General features: G+C 48.1%; 1 protein-coding gene across 1 annotated transcript; it reads left to right on the plus strand.

Annotated features, from left to right (window-relative positions):
• The first annotated feature begins 2,413 nt into the window (after positions 1 to 2,413).
• Positions 2,414 to 10,615, plus strand: LOC146356405 (vomeronasal type-2 receptor 26-like). Its single transcript, XM_084830094.1, has 3 exons — positions 2,414 to 2,482; positions 7,785 to 7,911; positions 9,714 to 10,615. Exons 1-3 carry the CDS (start codon positions 2,414 to 2,416, stop codon positions 10,613 to 10,615), a joined length of 1,098 nt encoding a protein of 365 aa, XP_084686220.1.
• The last annotated feature ends 14,007 nt before the right edge of the window (positions 10,616 to 24,622 follow it).

A 24,622-nucleotide genomic window follows, 5' to 3' on the forward strand; every position in this document is an offset into this window, starting at 1 on the left:
ACAGTCTGTCTCCAAAATGTAGCAACTTGCAAGAGATATGGGAGGGGGAGAGGAGGGGGAGGCAGGAGGGGATAGTGAGCCTTGGCAAATGGCAGCTCTAGTTGCCAAATGTGGGCTGAGTGTAACCCAGTAGTCTCCAATCAGTGACAGTCATGGAGTGGGGGGGGGATATTGGAGTGGATAAATTGGAGAGATCAGCCTGCTTTCATTTCATTTCATTTCAGTGTGTGTGTGTGTGTGTGTGTGTGTCAGAGAGAGAGGGAGAGAGAGAGAGAGAGAGAGAGATGATTAGGTGGTGTTTTGGGATTATGACGTGTTGTTAGGGAGATCTGTCTATATCTATATGGTGTGTGTGTGCTTGTACTTTCTTCTGCCTTCCCAATCCAACTATTCTTTTTCGTTTTTTCTTTCTTTCTTTCAGTTGTAGATCCTTGATTTAAAAACCAAACCCTTGAAAAGTACGGAGTTTCAGTTTCCCTCTTTCTGTGCCTGGTTCTTTGTCTCTCCCCTCCCCCTTCTCTAATAGGTTTTACACTTCATTCTTTTCTTGACTCTTTATTTAAAAAGGAAAAATACAATGAAAACTACTTTCCTTTGCCTTCCCTTCCCTCTTTCCTTCGCTTCCACCCCACCCTTCTGAATTTTCAACCATTTGATTGCCCTTACTTTCATTCTGTCTAGATTTTACACACACACACACACACACACACACCTCCTGTCCTTGTTCTTGGCTCCCTTCTGCCTTCTGTCTCTGTCTGTCTGTTTGTCTGTCTGTCTCTCTGTGTGTTCATTTTTGGATTTGTGTTGTTCACAAGCAAACAGTGTGTGTAAGGCACTATGCAGTCCACATTTCAAAAAGAAGGGGTGCAAAGCACTACAAACATTAACATCTATTACTTGAATAACTCAAAACTGCACTGTGTTGCAAAGCAAGCAAGCCCAATATGAGGCATCTTCAGGGTCGTGTTGGCAGGGGCAGAGCAGAGGTCGATGAGGTGGCACTTCAAAGAAACCTACAGCAGAGATTAGGGACAGTGAGTCAATCAATCCAGAATGGTTAATGCATCCTGATGTGAGGGGTAATGCCTGCTGCTCCTAAGGGAACCGTAGTGTGACCATTTGTTTTGAAACATTGTCTGGACTCTATGGTTTTGGAGAAGGCTGTGCACATCTTCGGACTGAGTCCCGAATAATCAAGCAAAGTGGGCTGCTTTGGAGGTGCCTCGCCATGATCCGAAGTGGGTCGGAAGAGCGCCAAGGCAGCCCGAAGCAAAGCAGCTCATCGCCAAGGCTCCTCTGTCCCACTTGGATCTCCGGAGGCATTCTTATGCATTCTCAAGTGGAGACAGCCTGTCTCCAAAATCTAGTAACTTGCAAAAGATATGGGAGAGGGAAAAGAGGGGGAGGCAGGAGGGGGAAATGGTGAGCCTTGGTGAATGGCAACTCTAATTGCCAAATGAGGGCAGAGTGTAACCGAGCAGTCTCCAATCAATGACAGTGGTGGAGGAGGGGGGCAGTATTGGAGTGGATACATTGGAGAGATCAACTTGCTTTCATTTCATTTCATTTTATTTCAGTGTGTGTGTGTGTGTGTGTGTGAGAGAGAGAGAGAGAGAGAGAGAGAGCACTGATTAGGTGGTGGTTTGGGTTTACGACGTGTTGTTTGGGACATTTGGCTAAATCCATATGGTGTGTCGGTTCTTGTACTTTCTTCTTCCTTCCCAATCCAACTATTCTTTTTCAGTTTTTTCTTTCTTTCAATTGTAGATCCTCGATTTAAAAAAACAACAACAAACACTTGAAAAATATGGAGTTTCAGTTTCCCTCTTTTTGGGCCTGGTTCTTTGTCTTTCCTCTCCCCCTTCTCTAATAGGGGGGAGCTTCATTCTTTTCTTGATTGTTTATTTTAAAAAGGAAAAAACACAATAAAAATAACTGTCCTTTTTCTTCCCCTACCTCTTTCTTTAACTTCCACCCCACCCTTCTCAATTCTCAACCATTTGTTTGCCCTTACTTTCATTCTGTCTACATTTTTTACACACACACACACACACACTACTCTCCTGTCCTTTTTCTTGGCTCTCCTCCATCCACCCCCACACTCCTCCATTCCTTTATTCCTTTCTTCTTTTCCCATTTTTGATCACATTTCCCTTAAACAATAACAAAAACAACAACAGTTAAAAATCCTGTTATCTTCTGTTATCCTCCCTCCTTGATTGTAGGCAGTCCAGCATTTGCTTTTCTTTGATCTCCCCCTCTGTGTTTTTTTGTTTGTGTTGTTCACAAGTAAACAGCCTGTGCCAAAGCATTATACAGGCCACATTTCTAAAAAAAGTGTAAAGCGCTACAACCATTAACATCTATTACTGGAATAATTCAAAACTGCACTGTGTTGCAAAGCAAGCCCAATATGAGGCATCTTTGGGGCCTTGTTGGCAGGGCAGAGGTGGATGAGCTGGGGCTGGGATTCACAGCACTGGTAGGCAGTCAGGATCTCCCCCGGTCCAGATAGTGTGTGCTGGTGTAGTGGGGCAGCTGAATGGAGAGGCAAGTTGCAGTGCTCAGAGGTCACTGACCGAGGAGGCACTTCACAGCAACCTACAGCAGAGATCAGGGACAGTGACCTCCTCCACTCCAACAACTAACTTTTTGGATTATTATCCCTTCTGAGTTTGGTTTGTATTTCTGAGAAAAGCACATTTTAGCAGTGCCTAGAGCAACGACTCCTTTGCCAGACTGTCTGGAATTTGTCAGGTGGAAGCCAGCAGCTGTGTGGGCAGGAGGTTTTCATCTGTACCCCACCTCTCAGATGAAACCTGACAGCCATTTCTATTTTTCAATGCCAGTCAATGAGAAAATGTCATATCAGAATGATTCGGATATCCAAATCTCACTTTGGATTGGGATCTGAAGAGAAGTGGATGAATCAGCCTGAAGCAAAGCAGAGCTGCTTCAGAAGGTCCAAAATCGCATCCAAACTGTGATTGGAACTCTGTTCACAGCTAGGGATTTCAGAGAATTCCACAACGGATTCAGGGAGGCCGAATGCCAGCACATTCGGTCCCCCGAAATCGGTGGCAGAACGGCCCCCCACCCGGGATGGGACTTACCTTAGGCGGATCTTCCTGGCGGCGGTGGCTGCTCCAGCGGCGTTTCGGTGGCGGCAGCGGCGGCGGCCGGTCTTCCAACCAGCTGCTGCCGCCACCATTTCCAGGTAAAACAAAAACAAAAACAAAAACAGTGATAGGCTAGGTAAATGTTTACGTAGCCTATCACGGCTGATTTTTTTAAAATAACAAACACGCGTAAGAGACATTTACGTAGACTAAGACGGCGAAAATAAGGGGAACGCAAATAGCGTAGCATCTACGCTGCCATTTGCGTCCCTGCTAGCCAGCGGCCGGATATCCGGCTGCCAGCGGAGCCGGCCGGCGGCTCTGCAGAATCCCTGCAGAGTGGAGCCGGCCGGCCAGGATTCTGGGGGGGAAGAACGGAGTGCCTCCCTCCCCAGTCAGGATTCTGGAGAGAGGGACGGAACACCTCCCCCCCAGCATCAGCATAATCCCTGGAAAGGTAAGTACCTTTCATACATCCCTAATGTGCACTTGCACCTCCTCTCCGCCCAATGTAAAAAACAAATGTTCTGTAAGTTTCCTGATCTGTGTGAAAAGCCATCTCTTAAATATGAACCCTTTTGAATTTATTGCGGATTATTCTGACAACTCTGGTTGTAATTGTGAACAGCCAAAGAATGGCACTCTGAGCCCAGATGGGATGTGCACTGATCATGGAAGATCACAGCTCAAAGTGATGAGGCCTAAGTTATGGACTACATTTTCATGATTTCTAAATCCAGGCCATTTTCTCTGTCATTCTAGCTTCACACTTTCTTGAGAGAAATCCAGTTTTCTAATACCTCCATGAGCAGATTGTATCTGGATAAGACTGGGGAACTGGCAGCTGACTTTGATATCATGAATTGGGTGATGTTTCCTAATGAGTCTCGTGCTGGAGTGAATGTTGGGAGTGTGAAGAGACAGGCATCTCGAGAGATGAAACTCACCATTAACCAGGAAGCCATTGTTTGGCCCAGATATTTTAATCAGGTAGGGGAAAGGATTTGTGTCCAATTATTGGCTTGTGACATCTGTTAAGCAGTACTAATATCTCCCTTTGTTGTGTCCCCCCCGCCCCCATCTTCTTAACATGTGTTAGGCCACATGTCTATCCAGTCAGTTATTAGGTACCCTAATTCATATTGAGTTCAAGGTCAACGTAGGTAGCTGCTTCCAAAAATATGGGCTCATCTAACTGAGTATTGTTGACACTGACTGGTATCAGCTCTCCAGGGTTTCAAGCAGGAGGTATTCAAGCCCTACCAGGAGATGCCAGGGATTGAACCTGGGACCTTGTGCATGTACATCAGCCTCTACTGCTGAATTATGGCCCCACTATGGGTAGAATTGGATTGAGTTAAAAGAGGTGGTACAGATTCTAAGTGCAGTGACAAGGGGGAGATTATAAGAACTAACACAATGCCCAGTTGGGGCAGTACACTTTAGAGCCAGAGCCAAGGTGAGATTTGGGTGGAGATGCCCATCCTCCCCATATGTTCTGTGGAGCAATACTTTATAACGTGAAAGCATTGTGGTTCAGGGTTCTCCTCTGCAGGTTGCCACATTGACAACCCTGAGTTTTCCAGGAAAAACAAAGGGTTGGAGCACAATAATGCCCACCCCTTCACACACATCTCATGCAGTTGTAGGAAGGCTGGGTGATTAGGGATGTACGAAAATCACTTACCTTTCGGGGATTATTCTGATGGTGTGGGGGGAGGTGTTCTGTCCCTCCCCCTGGAATCCTCGCCAGGGGGGGAGGCACTCCATTCCTCCCCCCCCCCCCGAATCCTGGCCGGCCGGCTGTGCTCCGCAGCGATTCTGTGGAGCCACCGGCCAGCTCCACCAGCAGCCGGACATCCGGCCACTGGCTAGCAGGGACGCAAATGGCGGCGGCCGTAGCCGCTGCCGTTTGCATCCCTGCAGTCAGCCATGATAGGCTACGTAAATGTTTACGTAGCCTATCACGACCAATTAAAAAAAAACAAAGAAAATGCGCGTACGCAAATGGCGGCACCCATCGGCGCCGCTATTTGCATTCCATATTTTGTCACGTCTTAGTCTACGTAAATGTTTACGTAGACTAAGATGTGCCAATATAAGGAACGCAAATGGCGGCGCCCATTGGCGCCGCCATTTGCATACGTGCGTTGTTGTTGTTGTTTTTAATCAGCCGTGATAGGCTACGTAAACATTTACATAGCCTATCATGGTGTTTTTTAAAAATTTAGCTGTGATAGGCTAAGTAAATCTTTACATAGCCTATCACTTTTTTTTGCTTTTGTTTTTTTTAAAACCTGGAAATGGCGGCGGCGGCAGGCAGTCGGAAGACCGGCGGCCGCCGCCACCAATGCTGAACCGCTGCTGGAGCTGCCGCCGCCAGGAAGATCCACCCCAGGTAAGTCCCGTCCCAGGGGCATGGCGGGGGGGGGTGGGCCGTTCCCCCACCAATTTCGGGGGGCCGAATGCGCTGGCATTCAGCCTCCCCGAGATCCGTGGCGGAATGTTCGTACATCCCTATGGGTGGTAATAACCCATCTTGCTGATAAGACCCCTCGGGGACAATTTAGCATCCCTGCAATCTGAAAGAGCAAAATATCTCCCAGATCGGAAGCTAGCCAAAGAAGGACTAATCCATCACAGAGGACAAAGCTTTTACTCTACTTCCATTCCAGCTCAATGCACTGATGTCCCAGGACTCTCACCTCCACCAACCATCAGGAAACTCCTTGCCTTGGTTGATGTTTCCCTGGCCTCCTGCCCCCACCCATTTGCAAAACGCCATCATCCTATTTGGATAGAGCAAAATTTGATGCAATAGCACAGGAAGACTGCAGTTCCTCTAAATCTGAGTAGTACAGAGGTCAGAATGGAGGCTTGGAGGTGCCAGGTGGGGCTTCCTCTGAAGGCTGTAGAGAGAGGTCTGGTGACCCCTCAGTTGATAACTGGGGCAGGGCAGAGAGACAGCCCCACACTTGCTTTAAAAGAGCTTCTTTGGCTCACACTCAGCTTCAGAATGCAGATTAAGGTGCTGATACATTTGAAGCCCCCCAGGGTCAGGGTAGCAAAAATTAGGTCTGTGCACACTCCACCCAACTTAATACAGACATCAATTTAGAGGACTCAAATTGGCCTGAACCCACCTCAATCTTCCCTGAAACCGGGTTGACCCACTTCTCCAGATCTGAAGCAACATATAGAGACCAAAGCAGAATGGTGAAACCCCCACTGAGAGTGACCCCCCACACACTCTGTTGTTGCCACCCCACAGAACCCCCACTCCTGACCTGGCTCTGTCGGGAGTGCTCGCACCCATCGGCCTCTGCAAGGGAGTCATCTTTTATTTATTTTTTAAAATGGTATTTCTTCTTACTGGAAGAAGAAGAATCACCATTTTGAAAGAAATGCAACTCCCTCCAAGAGAGTGATGGCTGCATGTGATCCCCTGGAGACCAGGTCAGGAGTGAGGGGCTCACACAGCAGGGTGGGGTTGCTGTCCACATAGGGCTGAAGCACCCCAAAGCTCTTCAGAGTGATCCAACCCATATTGGAGTGCTTCGGCCTGATCCTGACCTGCCTGCTTCAGAACTGCACCACTTTGGACCAAAGCACCCAGACATGCTGGGGATTCAGGGTTCAGACTGCAGTGGTTAACAGCCCTCATAAAAATGGCATCTTGCGCATGACCCTGGGATATGTTGTCTTAGAGCATCTGAGGAGGCCTCCTCCAAGTGGCATGACCAGCTGTGATTTGGCTGGTGCCAATTGGCAGGAAGGCATTTTGTTGTGTGGCAATGTCTCTGGAGATGTTGGTCTGCCATGAGTCACAAGCAGGAGGTTCTTTCTGTTTCAAGAGGCCTTTTATTATTTGAAAGGGATTTTCATGTGGCCATCCTTTTGTGTTGAATTGTTGTTTTTTACACAATTCTTTTATTCATGTAATTCGATGTATTCTGTGGTTTGGTAGAGTGGAGGCTGGTGGCTCTGATTTCAGTGGGGTTGTGGATCCATTCTGGGTTTGAGTCAGAACCATCCAGGACTATAAAAGAGTTATCAAAGGTGCTGAACTTGGTTAGGGGATATAAAACAATCATGTACCCCGCTCACTGTCTCTAAATCTACCAGGTACCCCCCCGCTTTTTAACATGCCTTTCCATCTCCAGCTGTGCCATGAGGCCTCCGATCCTTTGCCTTCTGCCTTGCCACTGAAGATCAAAAAAGAGAAGAGGAAAGACCTTTTCAATGGTGGTGCCTGTCCTCCCACAAATAGCTCATCTTCCTCCCTCTATCCTTCACTGGTTTGCATGCACATGTTTTGAAGCTTGTTCTTTTACTGCTGTTGCTTGAAATTTCTGATATTCTAGGATTGTCTTTTAGTTTATTTCATTGTCATACGTTTCCCCGTCAGTTTTTATATTGGCTTGAGTACATGTATAGTATAGGTGGCATAAACATTTTGAAACAAACAGACCAAAAATGTCCGTGCCATGTTGTGATGCATAAATAGTGGTTCCCTGAAACAAGGACCTGGGATCACTTCTAAATCACTTAGGGTCACAAGCACTAGAAACCCTGTTGAGCCCTGTCTAAATTGTAGGACTCATTTCCATAGACTCAAATATTCATAACACTGTTTTCCTGGATGCTCCTTCTCTTTGTTGCTAGACCATGCCTCATTCCAGATGCACTGAGAGCTGTTGCCGTGGATACTACAAGGAGGTCCAAGAAGGAGAGCCACCATGCTGCTATGCTTGCGCTCCATGTGCGGAAGGAACCATCTCCATTCAGGAAGGTAGGCAAGATCAGATGGGCGTTCATTTGCATAATAGCACAACTATTTGAATATGCCAAATAGTTTCCACAGCCCTATTTTTGTTCTCTCTTCTTTTCTTTAAACCCCTTGAGCAAAACATTCCATGAGTATATAAGAGAAGACGGCTTCATGACCGACTGTGGCTCCTAGTGTAAAGCATCATGGGAATTCCTTATGTTCATGGGCCATTCACTACTGCTCAGCCTAAAATACCACATGATGCCATTCCAGTACATAGCGTGATTTTAATGAAGGCTTGTTCCATTCGACTGAATGCTAGGTTTATTTTTTATTAGGGTTAGGGCTTCTTGTTTTATATTTTGTTAGAGTTAGGCCTTATCGAGGCAGGTTCAGGCTTATTTCTGCACTTCTTCTAAAATGTTTTATTCTTCTGGTCTGTACATCTTTGTTATCATTGTTCTGATGTGCAGGCTCAAAAGCATTTTAATTAACCCATTAAATATTCATTCATCTTTGGAACAGATGCTAAAGACATTTTTGAACTCTGACCCCTACTTGACTTTAGGTTATTGTTGTTTTTATATCCACCATTAATCCCATAAAGTGAGTGGAAAGAAAAGACCATGGGAGTGAATCTCTGGGATGCAAAGCAGGGGGAATGCTTAGTGCACACTGTTCCTGGTACAAATCATGTCCACTACAAAGAACCGCACTGCTTTTTCCATGATTGGGACAGGGCAGTATGTACAGACATGGTGGGTCTTTCTTCATTGTATGCAGAGAATTGTCTGCACCATGCTGCAATCCTGTGGCAGGCAAGCAGGGGGTCCCTGGCACAAAAGGGGACATGAAAATGGTTCAGCCCCCACTTTCTGGTGATCAGAGCACTCCCCTGCCCAAAGTTGATTCAGTCTTCTGTTTTTTTAAACCTCTTTAGTAAAACTTGATTAAAAAATAAGAAAGCTTTACGGAAGTTTCCTTTTATCTTTATGAAGATAAAACCAGGATAACCTCACAGAGACTCCCTTACCTTGAACAATTTTGGGATAAATACCCTCACTTTTCCATATTTAAACCAGGTAGGAGGCTGTGTTTATTCCAAGTCAGCCCATCAATCCATCTAGCTCACTCTTCTCTGTTCTTCTCTGACTGACAACCACTCTGTAATGCCCCACAGAGACAGCTTTCCTGGCCCTGCTGTACTAAGGTCCTCACTTGGGGATGAGGCCATAGACTGAAACATCTGGTCACAAAACAGGTCCTCTGTGAGGGAACATTTCTCTCTCTCCCTGCCCAACTGCACATTTTTTTCTGGCAATACAGTTTATGTGAATCCTGCTGAACTCACTCTCCGTCTTCTCAGAAGCCGATAGGGATGTACGGAAGTCACTCACCTTTTCGAAGCGGTGATTCACAGTGGGGGGGAGGTGCTCCACAACTCCTTCCGAAATCCTAACCCAGCCAGCTCCGCTCTGCAGCAACTCCACGGAGCCACTGGCTGGGTGAATGCGCAGGCGTGCAGAGCCTGCAGATGCAAATGGTGGTGGTTACGGCAGCCGCCATTCGCGTTCCTGTTTTTTTGCTGTGATAGGCTACGTAAATACTTACGTAGCCTATCACGGCCTCTGTGGGGATGCAAACGGCAGACGTAGCCGCCATTCACAAATCAGCACGAACGGCACCAGGTAAGTGCTCCATTTCACATGCCTTTCGTGGGGTAGGGGGGTGGAGGGCTTTGTTCCACCATGGATTTTGGGGGGCCGAATGCACTGACATTCGGCCTCACTGGGATCCGTGGTGGAATTCTCTGACATCCCTAGATGCCGACCATTGCATCAAGTGTCCAGAAGATCAGCATCCAAACAAGGACCGAGATCAATGTGTCCCCAAGGAGATAACCTTCCTCACCTACGAAGAACCTTTGGGGATTGTCCTGATTTCCTTTGCTCTATTCTTGTCCTTATCCACGGGCTTCGTATTAGGAATCTTCATTACATACCAAGAAACTCCAATAATCAAGGCCAACAACCGGGACCTCTCCTACATTCTCCTCATCTTCATCATGCTTTCCTTCTTGTCCTCCTTCCTGTTCATGGGGCAGCCAAGGAAAGTGACTTGCCTTCTCCGACAAACGGCCTTCAGCATCATCTTCTCAGTTGCCGTTTCTTCGGTGTTGGCCAAAACCATCACAGTGGTCTTGGCTTTCCTGGCCACAAAACCAGGGAACCAAGTGAAGAGATGGCTGGGGAAGAGTCTTGCAAACTCCATAGTAACTTCTTGTTCCAGTGTCCAAGTTGTCATCTGCACCATCTGGCTGGGGATCTCTCCACCCTTCCCTGACTCTGACATGCGCTCTCAGCCTGGACAGATCATCCTGCAATGCAATGAGGGATCTGTCATCTTCTTTTATACTGCCCTTGGCTACATGGGCTTCCTGGCTGCCATCTGCTTCACGGTGGCTTTCCTAGCCAGGAAGCTGCCTGGGGCCTTCAATGAAGCCAAGCTGATCACCTTCAGCATGCTGGTCTTCTGCAGTGTTTGGCTGTCCTTTGTGCCCTCCTACCTGAGCACCAAGGGGAAATACATGGTGGCCGTGCAGGTCTTCTCGATCTTGGCCTCCAGTGCTGGGTTGTTGGGCTGCATCTTTATTCCCAAGTGCTACATCATTGTACGGAGACCTGATCTGAATACAAAGGAACATATCATGTTCAAAACAAACTAGAGTATCTGATCCATAGAAGCAAAGTTGTGGAAGAATATTTGGTGTACGTTTGGAGGAGATACTAGTTTGTTGAGATCATAGTTAACAGAGCCTTTTGATGTGCTTATAGCTTCCATTGCACAGTTCCTGTGTTTCTGTTACAGGAGACAGTGGAAGCTGAGCCTTGGGGCTGTCACTCTGCCAGTGACCGCCATCCGCATCTGAGGTAGTGGTGAGGCTGGAACTACACCATACCCACATCGTCTAAATCATGCATCTGGTGAAGGTGTGGCCCTTAACAGCTGGAGTGTACCAGCATTTTGCAGTTTGACTTGAGTGCACATGGAAAGCCCTGAATGCAAGATGTTAAATGGATTTTTTTCTTTCTTTGTTAATGGCATGAGTGTATTGTAATTGTAATTACTCTGCTTGCTATGACGGTTTCATGCACTTGTTGTCATTAGGGATTATTCTCAAAGAATGCAGGATTTTAATTCGGTACTTCCATTTCCTTGCTTGTCATTGTCATCTATGTTCATCACACATTTACTGCACAGAAATGATGTTTCTGATAGGAGGGAATTGTTTTTCAGGAAGGGGACAGTTTCCCAAACTGAGAGATATTTGATATGGATGGTCTTATGCTCATGCTTAATGCTGATGGGCAGGTTCCAGTGGAGCAAAGGCTCTGCAGTTCAGAGCAGCATCAAGAACAGGGCTGAAGCTGGGTACTAGCTTTCCAGTTCCCCTGTGCCCAAAAATAGGATTTATTCTGTCCCATGCCATATGCAATATATGTTCCTTGTAATATATATGAGGCTGGACAACCACCTGTCAGGGATGTTTTGACTTGGATACCCTCATTGAGCAGGGGGTTAGACTCGATTGTCTTTGAGACCCCCTTCAACCCTACTATTCTCTGATTCCATGACCTCCATGACTGGGATACTGCTCTCTTCAAGATCCCCAACAATTTTCTCCAGTCCAAACCACTGGCTTTGTGTAACACTCTGTGACATATTAAGTCATATAACTTCCCAACATACACTGAAAGATCAAGAGGGAGGAATATGCACACCAACCTAAGGTTTGGGCCATATGAAATCAACCACATGACATCCACTGATGCAACCAGGACAGTGTTCTCAACAAGGCATCCAAGACATCCAATGTGGCCCAACATTTCTTTTTGACTCAAGACACTGCCTTGCGCCCTACTGAATAACTGACAATGAGTGTCTTGTCCAATGCTTCACTTTAAAAAAATACCCTAACCCACCCCAAATGCCTGCCTGAACAACCACGTTTTTAATGCACGACAGAAGCTCATTAAAGAGGGGGCATGACGGAGTTCCCTAGGGAGGGAGTTCCACAGAGTGGGGGCCACCACAGAGAAGGCCCTCTCCCTCGTCCCCACCAGTCTTGCTCTCCTGGCTGATGGGACAGAGAGAAGGCCATCCGAGGCTGATCTTGTTAAGCGGCCTGTCTGGTGTTGCTGGAGGCGCTCCTTAAGATAGGCTGGGCCGGAACCATATAGGGTTTTAAAGGTCAAAACCAACACCTTGAATTTGGCCCGGAAAACAACTGGTAACCAGTGCAACTCCTTCAGCACTGGAGTGATGTGATCTCGCCGGCAGCTGCCTTTAATCAGGCGAGCTGCCGCGTTGTACCAGCTGCAGTTCCCGAACCGTCTTCAAGGGTAACCCCACGTAGAGCGCATTACAGTAGTCTAAACGAGAGGAGACCAGGGCATGTACTACCGATGGGAGCAGATGGTCGGGAAGGTAGGGGCGCAGCCGCCGTATCAGATGGAGTTGATACAGCGCTGTCCGGCTCACAGCTGACACCTGAGCCTCCATGGACAGCTGGGAGTCCAAAATGACCCCCAGGCTGCAGACCTGGTCTTTCAAGGGTAGCTGTACCCCATTCAACACCAGGTCAACATCCCCCAGCCTCCTCTTGTCTCCCACCAAAAGTACCTCGGTCTTGTCAGGGTTGAGCTTCAGCTTATTCCTCCCCATCCAGCCACTCACCGTCTCCAGACATTTGGACAGGGATTCTACGGCCAACCTTGGTGAAGATGTGAATGAGAGGTAGAGCTGAGTGTCATCCGCATATTGATGACACTGCACCCCAAACCTCCTGATGATAGCCCCCAGTGGCTTCACATAGATGTTAAATAGCATCGGGGAGAGGATGGAACCCTGTGGCACCCCACAAGTAAGTGGCCACGGGTCCGAAACCTCCTCTCCCAGTGCTACCCTCTGGTACCTGCCAGAGAGGAAGGACTGGAACCACCACAATACAGTGTTTCCAATGCCCAACCCCTCCAGGCGGTCCAGGAGGATACCATGGTCAACGGTATCAAAAGCCGCTGAGAGGTCGAGGAGAACAAGGAAAGAGCATTCACCCCTATCCAGAGCCCTCCTCATATCATCCACCAAGGCGACCAAGGCCGTTTCTGTCCCATGCCCAGGCCTGAAGCCCGACTGAAATGGGTCTAGATAATCAGTTTCTGCCAAGTGTGCCTTCAACTGCACCACCACCACCCGCTCAATCACCTTGCCCAAAAATGGCAGATTTGAGACTGGGCGAAAGTTGTTCAGAACTTGAGGATCCAAGGAGGGCTGCTTTAAGAGCGGTCTTATCACTGCCTCCTTGAGGGCTGATGGCATCACTCCCTCCTCAAGGGAGGCATTCACCACTGCCTTGATCCCCTCACCCAGTCTCTCTCTGCAGCTCATAATGAGCCAAGATGGGCAAGGATCAAGTAAGCAGGTGGTTGGCCTTACAGATGAAAGCACCTTGTCCACTTCATCAGGAGGAAGAAGCTGGAACCGATCCCACAAAACCGGTTTGCCACAGGCCGCCTCTTGCTCACTAACTGTATCCACAGTGTGCAGAGTAACACACCTAATCTGATCAATTTTATCTGCAAAGTGCCTTGCCAAAGCCTCACAGGAGGCCTTAGAATGCTCCAGTGGTTCCGGAGCCACAGGACCGACCAGGCTGCGGACCACTTGGAACAGCCTCCTGGGGCAGCACTCTGCAGACGCGATGGAGGCAGCATAATATTCCTTTTTTGCTGCCTTCACCGCCACGTGATAGGCTGAAGATATAGCTCTAGCCCGTGTCTGATCGTCTTTGGAGCGAGACTTCCGCCACCGGCGCTCTAGCCGTCTCACCTCCTGTTTCAGAGCTCGTAACCGCGGATTGAACCATGGTGCAGTTCGAGCCCTGTTCAGGGGGAGAGGGCGTTTCGGAGCCACCCGATCTAATGCCCCAGTGATTGCGGCATTCCAGCCACCCACCAGGGTCTCGATCGAGTGGCCGTTGGCATGCCCCAGAGAATCCCCAAGCGCATTCAGGAATCCATTTGGATCCATAAGACGCCTGGGGCGGACCATTTTAATGGGTCCTCCACCCCTGCGGAGGGGTTGTGGAACCGAGAAGTCCAACATCACCAGATAGTGATCTGACCATGACAAGGGGGTGGTGGATATACCCCCGACTTCCAGATCACTCCCCGCTTCTCCAGAAACAAACACAAGGTCTAGTGCATGACCGGCTACATGGGTGGGCCCAGTTAGAATATGGTGCAGCTCCCAGGAGGCCATGGTCTCCATGAAGTCCCGAGGTGCTCCTGTGAGGATGGCCTCCGAATGTACGTTGAAGTCCCCCAACACCAGTAAGTTAGGGGACTGTACACGCACATCAGAGACCACCTCAAGCACCTCGGCCAGGGAGTCAGTCGTGCAGTGGGGTGGACGGTACACGAGCAGAATCCCCAGACTGCCCTTCGGGCCCAACCTCCAGTACATGCACTCAACAACCTTGGTCTCCCGGAGAGGGGGTCTGGTGAAGACCAAGGACTCTCGGTAGATAACAGCCACTCCCCCTCCCCGATCCCCAGCCCTCGGCTGCTGTGCATACGAAAATCCAGCTGGACACATGGCTGCAAGGGTTGGAGCAGCAGCCTCGGCCAGCCAGGTCTCCGTAATACATGCCAGGTCTGCACCCTCATCCAGGATCATGTCATGGATGAGGGAGGTTTTCTGGGTAACAGACCTGGCATTGCAGAGCAGCAAACGAAGGCCAGAAGATGGGGTCACGCCTCCCCCAGCCATCCTTTGGCTCTGGACAGGCCCGGAGCAGGGGACAGATACTACACATCTCTCCCTTGTTCCCCTTACCTGGCATGGCCTGCCCCTAGCGCTCCGCCATGTGTAAGAGTTGTTTGAAAGTGGGACACGTGGTTCTGAGATGTATTTAAGCAAAGGCAACCCAAAGATCTCCCCTCCCCCATGCCAGACCGCACTTCCATACCATCCTGGAATGGATCTCCCATCCTTGTCCCTTCCCAGTTTGTTTTTTTTTTACTTTTTATGACAGGCTGGCAGTAGGGATGTACGAAAGTCACTTACCTGGTCTTGCAGCTTCCTTCGCGGTGGGGGGGAGGCCCTTCGGTTCTCCCTCCGAAGTTCAGGCTGGGGGGGGCGCCTGTAGTTTTGCAAACTACAAAAGTAAAACAAAAAACCCGTGATAGGCTACATAACGATTTACGCAGCCTATCACGGCTATATTTGCAAAGTCAGCCGTGATAGGCTACGTAAATCGTTATGTAGCCTATCACGGGTGACCTTGAAAAAAAAAAGCACGTACGCAAATGGCAGTGCCCATGGGCGCCGCCATTTGCGTTCCTTATTTGGTCCCAGTAGTCTACGTAAAGATTTATGTAGACTACGGCAAAAATAAGGGCAACGCAAATAGGGCACCCCATCTCCCCGGCCACAAAATACAAAAGTGAATGTAAAAAAACACACACACACACACATGGTAGGCGACGTAACAATTTACGTAGCCTATCACGGCTAGATTTCCAAAGTCAGCCGTGATAGGCTACATAAATCGTTACATAGCCTATCACGGCTATGTAACGTGATATACGTAAATCGTTACATAGCTATTTGCGTTGCCCTTATTTTTCCCGTGGTCTACGTAAATCTTTATGTAGACTACCCGGGCCTAAATAAGGAAAGCAAATGGTGGCGCCCATGGGCGCCGCCATTTGCGTACGCACTTTTTTTCCCCCCAAAGTCACCCGTGATAGGCTACGTAACGATTTACGTAGCCTATCATGGCTGACTTTGGAAATCCAGCCGTGATAGCCTACGTAAATTGTTACGTAGCCTATCACGCGTGTGTTTTTGGTTGTTCTTACATTCACTTTGTAATGGCGGCGGCGGCAGCCGGTCAGAAGACCGGCTGCCGCCCCCACCCCCGCCGAACCGCCGCCGAACTGCCGCCGGGACCCGCCGCCGATAGGGACATTCGAGGGAGGTAAGTCCCATCCCGGGCGGGGCGCGGGGGGACGGAGAATTTCACCACCAATTTCGGGGGGCCGAATGCGTTGGCATTCGGCCTCCCCGAGATTTGTGAAGAAATTCTCCGCCATCCCTACTTATATCTAACTCCTCTGTGGGTCTTCCCTATTGTCTTTAGTCTCATTCTAAGTTGTGCAATCAGAAGTTCATGATCTGAACTACAATCAGCTCCAGGTCTTGTTTTTACCAACTCCATAGTTGTCCGCCACCTTTGGCTACAAAGGATGTAGTCAATCTGATTTTGGTGTCGACCGTCTGGTGACGTCCATGTATAAAGTCACCTCTTAGGTTGTTGGAAGAGAGTGTTTGTTATGCACAGTGAGGTATCTTGGCAAAATTCTATCAGCCTATGTCCTGCTTCACTTTGTTCTCCCAGACCATGCTTGCCTGTAAGCATATCATGGTCAAAACAAACTAGGGCATCTGATTTATAGAAGTAGAGATGTGGAAGAATTCCACACCCACAACGATCTTTATGAGAACCATATCTTCTGGTTGGGGGCAAAAGAGTTATGGTACAGATCCAGATTGATTGATTGATTGATTTCCTATGGGTTCCAGGTAGATCCATGCACGCAGGGAGGCCTTTACTGCAAGGAAGGGCAGCACCAGGTTTTTATTTTTATTTTAACCTTCTCCTTATGGGGATTGAGTTCATCATCTTGGATAATTCTTTAAGAGTTCTGGCTGGTTCTGATGGAAACCCAGAATGGACTCACAACCCCATCAAAAATCAGAGCTACCAGCCTCCATTGCTTGCCTTAACACTTGCACAGGATAGTGTAAAGACCGGGATGGGGCTGAGTGGAACGATCCCTGTATTTTAAGAATAGAATGCGAAAAACAATGGAATGTGTTGGAGACTTTTAAGAACAATATTTTAGGACAGAAAACCTTGCAATTTTATTTTATTTTTTATGTTTTTAGAAGATTTTATTTGTTTCCAAAACAAAATTATACAAACTAAAAGATTATCTATCTATCTATCTATCTATCTATCTACACACACCCACACACACATATATATATATAGAGAGAGAGAGAGAGAGACTAACAACAAATTATTAAAACATATTTAAAGCTAAACATTCAGCTTCTGCCCTTATCAGTAGCTGTCCTGTTAACTGGGTATATATGGAAAGAAAGAAACACATTGGATTTAATTCTATTTATTGACAGGTGGTAGTACATTTTACATATATGTATAGTTTCCCCGTTTACCTTGCCAACCAAGATATAGATGGAATTGATAGGCTGCTTGGAAGTTTTCTTTAGCTTTCATTTATTTGTTTATTAAATTTCTTTGCTTCTTCATAGCCAAAGCTCTCTTGACCATAACAGATTATATTTAGTCTTCCCATAGTCATAGACTCATAGAACAGTAGGGTTAGAAGGGGCGTATAGGACCATCGAGTCCAACCCTCCACTCAGTGCAAGAATCTAAGTCAAAGCATCCCTCTTAGATGGTTGTCCAGCTTCATCTTGAATACCTCCAGTGTGGGGGAGCCCACACCCTCCCTAGGTAATTGGTCCCATTTCATATTGCTATAACAGGAAGTAAGTATTTTTCTGATGTTCAGCTGGAATCTGAATTCCTGTAACTTGAGCCCATCGTTCCATGTCCTGCACTCTGGGGTGATTGAGAAGAAAACCTGGCTTTCCTCAGACACCCTGCCCCCCAAAAAAGTTGGCATCTATCTGCCTATACCCTTCTTCTGCCATGGTCAACTCCACATCTCCATAAGTCATGTGTGATCATTGGCAAACCTAGAATCATAGAATAGTAGGGTTGGAAGGGGCCTACAAGGGCATCGAGTCCAACCCCCTGCTCAATACAGGAATCCGAGTCAGAGCATCCCTGACAGATGGCTGTCCAGCCTCATCTTCAATGCTTCCAGTGCGGGTGAGCCTACCACCTCCCCAGGTAATTGGTTCCATTGTTGTATTACTCTAACAGTCAGAAAGTTTTTCCTGATGTTCAGCCAGAATCTGGCTTCCAGTCACTTGAGCCCATTATTCCGTGTCTTGCACTCTGGGATGATGGAGAAGAGATCCTGGCCTTCCTCTCTGTGACAACCTTTCAAGTCCTTGAATAGCACTATCATATCTCCCCTCTGTCTTCTCCTCTCAAGGCTGAACATGCCCAGTTCTTTCAGTCTCTCTTCATAGGGCTTTGTGTCCAGTCCCCTGATGATCTTTGCTGCCCTCCTCTGAACTCTCTCCAGTTTGTCTGTATCCATCTTAAAATGAGGGGAACTAATACTTCCCGGGATTTGGAAGCTATGCTTCTATGAATGCAGCCCAGAAGAGCATTAGCCTTTTTTGCAGCCATATGACTAGGGATGTACGAAAGGTACTTACCTTTCCGCGGATTATGCTGATGCTGGGGGAAAAGCATTCCGTCCCCCCTGACGGAATCCTGGCTGGGGAGGGAGGCACTCTGTTCCTCCCCACCGGAATTCTGGCTGGCCGGCTGTGCTCCACAGCGATTCTGCGGAGACACCGGCTGGCTCCGCCAGCAGCCGGACATCCGTCCGCTGGCTAGCAGGGTCGCAAATGGCTGTTTGCGTCCCTGAAGTCAGCCGTGATAGGCTACGTAAATGTTTATGTAGCATATCATGGCTGATTAAAACAACAACAACAACAACGCGCGTACACAAATGGCCCCATTTCATATGGGGCCATTTGCGTATGCGCGGTTTTTTGTTTTTTGTTTTAATCAGCCATGATAGGCTACGTAAACATTTATGAAGCCTATCATGGTGTTTTTTTAAAAAAAATTAACCATGATAGGCTACGTAAATCTTTACGTAGCCTATCACTTTTTTTTTTTTTTTAACTTGGAAGTGGCGGCGGCGGCAGCTGGCCGGAAGACTGGCCACCGTGGCCGCCGCCGAACCGCCACCGGAGCCACCGCCAGAGCCGCCGCCGCCAGGAAGATCCGCCCCAGGTAAGTCCCGTCCCAGCGAATGCGCTGGCATTGGGCCTCCCCGAGATCCGTGGCGGAACTTTCGTACATCCCTACATATCACATGTTTGGCTCATATTCAGCTTGTGATCGACAACAATCCCAAGATCCTTCTTGCTTGTAGTGTTGTTGAGCCACGTATCCCGCATCTTGTAACTGTGTTAGGGATGTACGAAAGTTCTGCCACGAATCTGCGTTCCTTATTCCTTATTTTGGCATGTCTTTGTCTACGTAAACATTTACGTAGACTACGGCGAAAATAAGGGGAACGCAAATAGCATAGCATCTATTATGTAGACTAAGACGTGCCAAAATAAGGAATAAGGAACGCAAATGGCGGCGCCCATGGGCGCCACCATTTGCGTACGCGTGTGTGTGTGTGTGTGTTTTTTAATCAGCCGTGATAGGCTACGTAAACATTTCTGTAGCCTATCATGGTATTTTTTAAAAATCTAGCCGTGATAGGCTACGTAAATGTTTACGTAGCCTATCACTTTTTTTGGCTTTTTTTTTTTTTACTGGGAATGGCGGTGGTGGCAGCCGGTCGGAAGACCAGCTGCCACAGCCACCGCTGCCGAACCGCCGCCGAACCGCCGCGGGAGCCTCCGCCGCCAGGGACATTCGCACAAGGTAAGTCCCATCCGGGGGGGGGGGGGCAGACTGTTTCACCAGCAATGTCGGGAGGCCGAATGCGCTGGCATTCAGCCTCCCCGAGATTCATGGTGAAATTCTCTGACATCCCTAAAAGGAAGCCAGTCAAAGTTTATTCATTGCTCAGAAAGGAAGTCTCAAGCTGTTACATTTAACAAAATGACATTTATATCTTCCACAAATCACTAACTGGTCTAGACATGAAACACTCACTGGTAACACTGTCACTGGTAACAGGAACCAGGAGGAGAAAAGGGAATCAACGGATGCCTTGGGCTGCCATGCGAATTCTACCCCTCCAGCCCTTGGAGAAGGAGCTTTACACTCCAGCCTGGATGCTTCCACCCCCACCTCAGTAAGTCTACACATGCAGGCAACCCCTCGGCCTTTTGCAAGCAGTGAAGCTCTGTCCAGCCTTGCATCCTTCAGCATCTGAAACCAGCCCAGGCATGGGACGCACACTGGGCCTTTCAGCCTGCGTCCTGCAACTAATATTGACAGGTTTGATATTGGCAACTCTGTTAAGGTTTGTGAGCACTGCGACGGCCTTCTTTTCAAGGGTGAATCATCAGCTCCTAGGTGCCATGGCGGGAAGGTTTCACTACCTCCACTCATGGTTCTCAATTTCATCCGGAACATTGTCACCGAAGGCTCCATTCTCGGCAAGCAATTCCTGAAGGGGGTTCGCAAGGACAACAGGACTATAGGCTTGGCTTCCTGGTGTGCACCACTCAGGAGTGCACAGCCGCAAGGCCCCAGTGCACTTGTGTTCAGGGTGCAAGGCTCTGTTTACCATCTGATGAGAACTTTGTGGTCAGATGAGACACCAAGCTATGGCCAGCTGTACATTCTTGACACTGAGGAGGCCACGATGGCTCTCCTCGACCAAGCAGAGGACAGCACACTGGGCTGCACCTCGCTGGAGTCACTCACTAGCCTGCTACTCAATGTCTACCCATACGCTACTGAGTACCAGCATGTCAGTGAAGTTCCTGAGCACGAGAGCGCGGCTGCATTTGCTGCTGGGCATGCACCTATGGATGCATCGCTGTGCTTCCATCGTGACCACAGAATGATGAACACTATGGCTCACTCTTGATGCAATAATGTTCCAGGGGTCTCTTGAATTGCTTCTGTGTGGATTAGCTCAGATGGCTTTCCTCTGGCTCATCTTTGATTTATAGTGTACCCTAAGAGTTGAGAGTGCTGCAAGATCTCCTATAAGGAGAGTTGTGGTGACCCTTTGGTTTACCCTTTGCTTCACTTTCACAGTGAGGCTGGATGGGGTCCTAGCATGGCGCATGTTGCAGCCAGGCAAACCAAGTTGGCATCTCTCTGCCTACACCTCTCTTCTGCCATGGACTGCCCTGTGCTGCCAAAACACAGTTGTGCTCATTGGCAAACACCACAATTGAGGTGGTCAGTGGACCATCAGAAGGATGTTACAGTGGCCACCCTTGAGCTGACACCAAGAACATTGTATTGCAGGAAGTTTGGTAAAGATAAAAGATGGAACACTTGGAATGTTTCACTAGACACAGGTAGTTAACTTGAACCTTTCAATCAATTTCATTTTTTTCTCCTCGGAATGCATTTAGAAGTAACTATCTTGTGGAATCTGAATTACTAAGTCCCAAACAAGATGATGCACCATTCAGAGGAGCTCACTGGTAGTACTAATAGAGGGAGATAATTGAGATGCATGGTGGCCACCCTTCGTTCTTTGAACACTGGTAATCCTGGTTTATCCAGGAACAGAGGTGCAACTGGGAGGATTGGCAAGGGGAGCAGGGTGGAAAACTCCTCCAAGGGGTGTGAACATTCATGTGCATAAGGAATGGGGAAGACGTGGCCCTCCTGATGTTCTCAGACTGCAACTCCCATCATTCCTCCCCATGGGCTAGGCCATTAGGGCTGCTGAACGTGCAGTCCAGGGCTATCTGGAGGGCCAAATGTTTCCAAACACTGGTATGCATCCTAAGAGATTTTCTTGATCTTGGCTTTTTTGTGTGAGTTTTTTTTAATACAGGCCAGGCCAGGCTCACCATTCCCCCTTGCCAACCAGAAGATGGAGCTGCCTGTGTGACTTCTCACAAACATGTTTTTCTCCAGTTCTGCAACTGCGCCTCAAGCCGCACAGAGAATCCCTGAAGTTGCAGATGTGAAGCTTCCGCTGATCATTCTCAAAACATAGTGAGAATTCTGAGTCTTGCCAAAGCTCAAGAGATGTTTTCTTTTCTGTTTTCCTTGGAGACCAATGATGTAAACATCAGGATGAAAGGCAGCTCCAGGAAACCTCTTGCACTGTGCCTGAAAAGCTTAGTGCATAAAATCTCTCCTGTGCTCCCGAGAGCCTGGGCTCAGATTTCGGACAGGCTGAGATGGCCATGCCTGTGGTACAGTTTAGTACTCCGCCTCCCTCCGCTGCCGTTGGCTCAGAATTTGATGTTATTGTAAACACACTGCAGCCTTGATCTTGCAAGACTTTTCTCACGTCTTCTGATTAGCTGGCTGTGGAGGTGAAAAGAACAGTCACAAAGGAGGAGCAGCAGGAGGGAGGGAGACCCAGAATGATACCGTTGCTGCTGCTGTTGTTGCTCCTGCTTCCTTATGCGGCTGGTCAACTGCGGAAGACAGACTGCCTGACGACTCTGAACAAAGAGCAGGACTTAGGGTCCTATTATTACCGGCCAGGAGACTACCTCATTAGTGGAGTCCTGTCTTCACAGTATGTTAGGTGCAATGAACCATACGTTTTCTCTGAGTCCCCTTTAACCAGGGTTGTCACGTAAGTGATGATAATGACTTAATGCTTCCAAACCCACACTCCGGTTGTCCCCATTTACAAGAAACTGTCCATCTTTTCTGGTATCTCTGGTCTAGGGATGTACGAAAGTCACTTACCTGGTCTCGCAGCTTTTTTCGCGGTGGGGGGAGGCGCTTCGCTTTTCCCCCCGAAGTTCAGGTGAAGGGGAGGAGGCTAACCGCCTCGCCGGCCCGAAATTCAGGCCGGGGGGGAGGTTTCCTGCCTCGCCCAGCCGAAATTCAGGCCGGGGAGAAGCGCCCCGTCTCCCCAGCCGCAAACTTCAAAAGAAAACGCTATTTGCATTGTCCTTATTTTCGCCGTAGTCTACGTAAAGATTTACGTAGACCACAGGGACCAAATAAGGAACGCGAATGGTGGCTCCATATGGGGGCCACAATTTGCGTACGTGCTTTTTTTTTTTTCCAAAGTCACCTGTGATACGCTACGTGATGATTAACGTAGCCTATCACAGCTGACTTTGCAGATCTAGCCATGATAGGCTACATAAATCGTTACGTAGCCTATCACTGGGGCGGTTGTTTTTTTTTTTTTTTACTTTTCTTGTAATGGCAGCGGCGGCAGCCAGTCGAAAGACCGGCTGCCGCCCCCGCCCCTAACGAAGACCTGCCGAACTGCCACTGGTACCCGCCGCGCCGCCGGTAGCGACATTCGTGAAAGGTATGTCCCATCGGGGCGGGGTGTGTGTGGAGAATTTCTCCCCGAAACTTCGAAGGACCGAATGCTTGGCACTCGGCCCCCCGAAGTTTCGAGGAGAAATTCTCCCCCATCCCTACATCCCAGATAAATCGCTCTCCCGACATTTGCCACTCTGTATTTTTTGAAGAAGAATTCGGAGCTTCATTAAAGTGAAGGGACCATTTAGTTCAGTACGCTCACATCTCACTGGATCCTTGGGGTTCCCTTGCATTGTTTCAGCCAAAAGAACCAGCAGCCTCTTTGCTTTATAACCCTGTGATAAGACACAGGCTGGAGCTGGGGAGCTATTTTCTTGGGAGTGGTCCAAATGCAAATGTCCACACAGAGATTCCCTCTCCAGAATAATTACAGGGCCATAGTTCTTAAGGCTGAGCACCTTTCTTCCCCATACACTACAGTCCTTGACTGTAAATCCTACTGCACTCTGTGGGATTTACTTCTGAAGAAGCCAGGGGTGTGTGTGTGTGTGTGTGTGTGTGTGTGTGTGTAATGGGTGTTGGACCCATTCAAGATAAAACACAAGAGATAATATCAGGATGCAGAGATACAGTTTCTTCAGTTTAGCTCATACAATCAGCTGAGTGCTCATACGCATGATGATTAGAAAATAATTAGCCACCTCTTTGTTGAGATATCTGACTTTTCTCAGGACAGTGAATGACCAATCTTTCCTCAGAATGCCCTGGGAATTAGTCAGCAGAGCATACAGCATATGGCCTCTCAAATCAGAAAAAAAAATTACAATGAAAGAGTCCTTGGGTCAGAGTTGCAGGGACTCCTGTCTTATACAGACAGGATCTGCTTTGGAATGAAAGTTCCCAAAACCTCCCCTGAAATGCTGCTTCTGGTCGAAGATTAAGTCCTGCATGAATGAATGCTTGATGGCCCTGTTTATTCTGAAGAGACATCAAAGAAGAGGGTGAGGTGCCAGAACTAGGCAGCATCACATAGGGTCACCAGGAAACAGGTTCTGCTGGCCAGGAGTGTAGTTCTTGTCACTCAGTATCATCAAGTCTTTGAATCAAGACTGCAGAAGCCTGTGGTTGCTCCTGCATTAGAAGAGATTCAAGCCAAACCCCAGTTGAGTTCGTTTTGTGTTCTGTGCATAGATTCCCTATAATGGAGAAAAGGCTTCTGGGATGGCAATGAACCAAAGCCCTTGGTTATCTTTTTGGTGATCTGTTCATTTAGGTTATTAGAAATAGGAGAATTAAGAATCTGTATAATGTGTCTCCAGATTTTGTCCATCGAGATCCGTGTATATCAAATAAACGGTGGCAGATCATAGGCACTGAGCTATGCCTCTTGTATTATTAATAGGGAGATCCCACAGGGTCACTGCAGAACAGGTTCTGCTGGGCAGGAGTGTAGTTCCTGTCATTCAGTATCATCAAGTCTCTAAATCAAAACTTCAGAAGTTTTGTGTTTTGTGTGTAGATTCCCTATAATGCAGAAAGGGCTTATGGGATGGTAATGAACCAAAGCCCTTGGTTATCTTTTTG

This window comes from Heloderma suspectum, chromosome 2 (assembly GCF_057233095.1).
Source record: "Heloderma suspectum isolate Gila_16-S chromosome 2, 16-S_ref, whole genome shotgun sequence".
Taxonomy (NCBI): Eukaryota; Metazoa; Chordata; class Lepidosauria; order Squamata; family Helodermatidae; genus Heloderma; species Heloderma suspectum.